Raw genomic sequence first — 3,709 nt, 5'->3', positions numbered from 1 at the left:
CGCGCATAGGATTTTGCTGCAAATTTGCTACAAACAGTGACATAGTCAGTATTTTTTGCTGCTGAAAATCTATTTTTCAATACTTTAGCCCTCCCTAACTTGTTTTTGCAGCACTTGGTCCCCCTGATACATATTTTCTGGCTCCGCCACTGTTGTCATGGATTATGAGTTCTACAGATGAATGTGCATTAATTTGTAGGCACAATTGCCGGAAGCTTAGGAGAGAGGCACGATACTAGCATCTAGGCAAAGAGCTTAGCCAAGGGATGTATCAGGCTAATTCGCCTGATCTCGCATACTGTTTCTCCCAGATCAGCATAATCAATGCTTAATTCAGGTAAATTTGTCAGATGCAGCAGTTTTCACTGTGTCTCCCAAATCATTTTGACAACTTATGAACTTGTTTTCAACTTTCATCTTCTTTCTTTGCATTTTCACGTGTACTGATAATCATATATTCTCAAACATATTATACATAAGGATAATGTTCACATTCAGGAGTGCTCATGATGAAAGCACGATGAATTGTCATTGGTAGATTACCTTTGAGAACAGAGATACAACAGGAGCACCAGAGCAATCAGCATATATTAGAGCCTGCATTGATGCAAATTGCTAACGTAAGAATGGCCTTGAGAAGGATATGACACAATTAATAAAGTTGAACTCACAACTAAATAGAAGAATAAACAGTAACACATCTAAGCAAGCAGCTTCATATCTTTTTTGATAACCTCAGACCTGCATACCAATTTGCAACTATGCAATCACCCAAAGGTGTCCATGGAGTTAAAGAACACTGATGGCGTATCAGAATTGCATCTAGGCATCTTATCATTTGGAAACATGAATAGTGTTTAGTTGGGTATGCCGACGCAAGTTCCCTCAGAAACAGAAATAACTAAGATATAAGACTCTGTTGTCATATTAAAAGCTAAATACTTGAGCTTATTAGCTAATGGTAGAGACTGCCATGGCCAAAGTTGTTCCCTTGCATTGAAATTTGCATGGCTATAGTAGGCTCAGCCGCTCTACTAACTCAAGGTTGACGGAAATATACTCAAAACTAAACTAGAGAACCATCGCACTCATCAGATGTGTATATGCACCTAGTAATGCATACATTACCACTATACTCAGATTCCCATCATAATCAAGAATACAAGTAAATATCGAGAATAGAGCAGAATGCACTGACCTGAAGGAGTTCCTGGCAAATATCGACTGAAAGGAAATCCTTGCTGAAAAAGGCTTCAGTTGTGAGGGACAATAACACAGGTAAGACTTGATCACATGGTCTTGGATTATCTAGTCCATAGAAAACAATGTTCGAAAAAAAATTCTCTTTGCTACAGTCAAGCTTCATCTTGACAGAACCATTCTCCGTCGATTGGTGTGAATGAAATAGCACAAGGACAGATTGTCCCCAGAGAAACTGGAAATCACTTTCCTCCAATTTGACCATACTACGTCCAGAGATAAACATGTGTTCATGAACATCTTCAGAATCATCCGCGCCGAACTCCACAGGAGCTGCATCAAGAGCTGTTGCCTGGAGAATCAGTGTCCAAACTTCATCAAGATACTTCTGTACCTTCGACGAGACCAATAATGACTGAATTCCATCAAGGAATGGCTTGTGCTGTTTAAAGAAAACAATATAGGTCATTTCCTAATCTTAGGTGTGCAGTAATTGGAGTTTGACGGATGGTCTTACATTAATTCTTGAATGCAAGCCAAAGATTATAGAAAAGTAATCCTTGAGGGCTCCAACCCAATATTTCCCCAATAGCGTTGAGCTATTTGCTAGTAAAGGTGCCAGCTGCTGGTGTTCATCAGGGACATTTTCCTTTGCCCTCAAGAATTGATAGGTGTAACATTTTACTGCAGCATGCGCTGTAAGAAGGCGCACTTTGATCTGTATGATTGCACAGCATAGATCAGAAACAATGAAGGTACCAGATACTGAAAACAAAAACAGAAGAGATGTATCACTACAGAAGAAAAACTAGGAGAAATACCTTACACACAACCCAGTCAGCAAAAGATGGGTAAAAAAGGCCCTCTATATCACTTAGTGGACGGGATATTAGCAAAAAGAGTCGATTAAGGGCTACTTTGTCCCCACAAATGACGCTGCTCGTCATAACCTGGTGTTAATGAGCATAGTTGTTTATAAGTGGAGATCAATATCAAAGGGAAAGAACAGGATTCATTTAGGGATAGAGCTTTCACCTTTGTAGCAAGTTCAAGGCCAGCCTCCAATAGAAGTGGACCAGAAGTAGTACTTATTGCCGTTTTAACAGCTGAAACAAGCTGAGCCTGCATTTTGAAGTACGCAACAGTGCATCAAATAATTGGTCAATCACTTGGTTAATTTATATCAGCATAGATGATTTGTCAGCATACATCTGCCGCATGCATGTCTTGGATTACACAGTAAGAACACAGGCCATCAAGAATTTCTTTTTTGCTCAAAACTGCTATTAGGAAGTGATGAGATCAGAGAATCACCTGAAATTGTTCTAACAAGATATGTCCAGGAAATTCAGGATCCACTGTCATGCCAAACTAGAAAAAAAAAAGGGCCCAGGTTGAGCTTAACAGAGTAAATAATTTAAAATAGATAATTAGAGGACTAATATAATCACAGGAAAGGATTCATACAAAAAGATAGATAATTTAAAAATCTCAATTCGGTAGTCAATATCCCTGGTGAAACAATTATAAGGACTACCACATGCTTTGTGCAAGCAGATAACAGGACTTCATTATTGCATGATAGACAGACTAGACTTACTAGGTGCCTAAATCATTTCAGGACACATGTACAACATTATACTTCACAAAACAATGTACTATAGTTACGCGGCATTTTAAAGGCAACATAATATGCATGGTCAACAAGCCTTGACCAGTTCTTCCATATTATAATTCAAGTCACAGATGTGCCTTAGAATTGCTATAAAGTGAATGGTTGATTGCATGAATAACTTATGTATTTATGTCAAGGCCTATATCTTTGGAAGAGCTGAGATACCTTGTCCATAATCAAACATAAAAGCTGCACGCCTATCGGTTGCATGCCCTCAAACTGTCCAGTACTTATCTGCCATGCAAATGTAGTTGTTAGCTTTAAACAGGCAAATTTGACTTAAGAACTTCTTTCAGATAGTTCTATGGTCTGTATGTAAGATCTGTTTTATGTTTGGACCTGATACGAAAGCGAGACCAACTCCTGTAGCTTAAGCACGAGCCAATCATTTGATAAATAAGTCCCCTTAGCTATTGCACTCCTTGCCAACAAGAGATCAAAATGAGCTGGTTCTGTTCCAACTGCAACCGGTACATGGCTAACACATCTGTTTTATCAAAATAGAAAGTACATGATGAGTGGGAAACAAAGAATATTTCGTGGTATCTTCAGAAAAGTTTGGGCTCAATAGAAGCAAAAGTCATATACACAACATACTCTGCTGCAAATACCCTAGTGCGGTATCTGAGGTGCTTATTTCTTCGAGAAAACTGACTCGATATAGGAGCAGACCAGTTTACTTGCTCCTGCTTTGGGCCGGAAATCATATTGTCGTCATCTTCTCCATACACATCATTCTCATGTGTACTGTCAACGGAATCATGTCCAGAACTGGTCAGACTTTCACTCGTATTTCTTGTAACTGATGTAGCAAGAACCTGAATGGCAAAAAAA

The 3,709-nt window shown here is 38.9% G+C and overlaps 1 protein-coding gene across 2 annotated transcripts in view; it reads right to left on the bottom strand.

The window, feature by feature from the left end:
* Positions 1–3,709, bottom strand: part of LOC119337360 (protein SWEETIE-like) — a 33,304-nt gene that overhangs the window by 4,569 nt on the left and 25,026 nt on the right. For both annotated transcript variants that reach the window (XM_037609476.1, XM_037609477.1), the window contains exons 32-40: positions 3,473–3,693; positions 3,215–3,362; positions 3,041–3,109; positions 2,515–2,571; positions 2,236–2,322; positions 2,022–2,150; positions 1,718–1,918; positions 1,199–1,642; positions 544–597 (exon numbers count right to left, since the gene is read on the bottom strand). In XM_037609476.1, the coding sequence (XP_037465373.1) occupies positions 544–597; positions 1,199–1,642; positions 1,718–1,918; positions 2,022–2,150; positions 2,236–2,322; positions 2,515–2,571; positions 3,041–3,109; positions 3,215–3,362; positions 3,473–3,693 (1,410 nt within the window). The remainder of the gene's footprint in view (positions 1–543; positions 598–1,198; positions 1,643–1,717; positions 1,919–2,021; positions 2,151–2,235; positions 2,323–2,514; positions 2,572–3,040; positions 3,110–3,214; positions 3,363–3,472; positions 3,694–3,709) is intronic.

This window comes from Triticum dicoccoides, chromosome 7B, assembly GCF_002162155.2.
Source record: "Triticum dicoccoides isolate Atlit2015 ecotype Zavitan chromosome 7B, WEW_v2.0, whole genome shotgun sequence".
Classification (NCBI taxonomy): domain Eukaryota; kingdom Viridiplantae; phylum Streptophyta; class Magnoliopsida; order Poales; family Poaceae; genus Triticum; species Triticum dicoccoides.
This window is presented reverse-complemented; position numbering and strand designations above follow the sequence as displayed.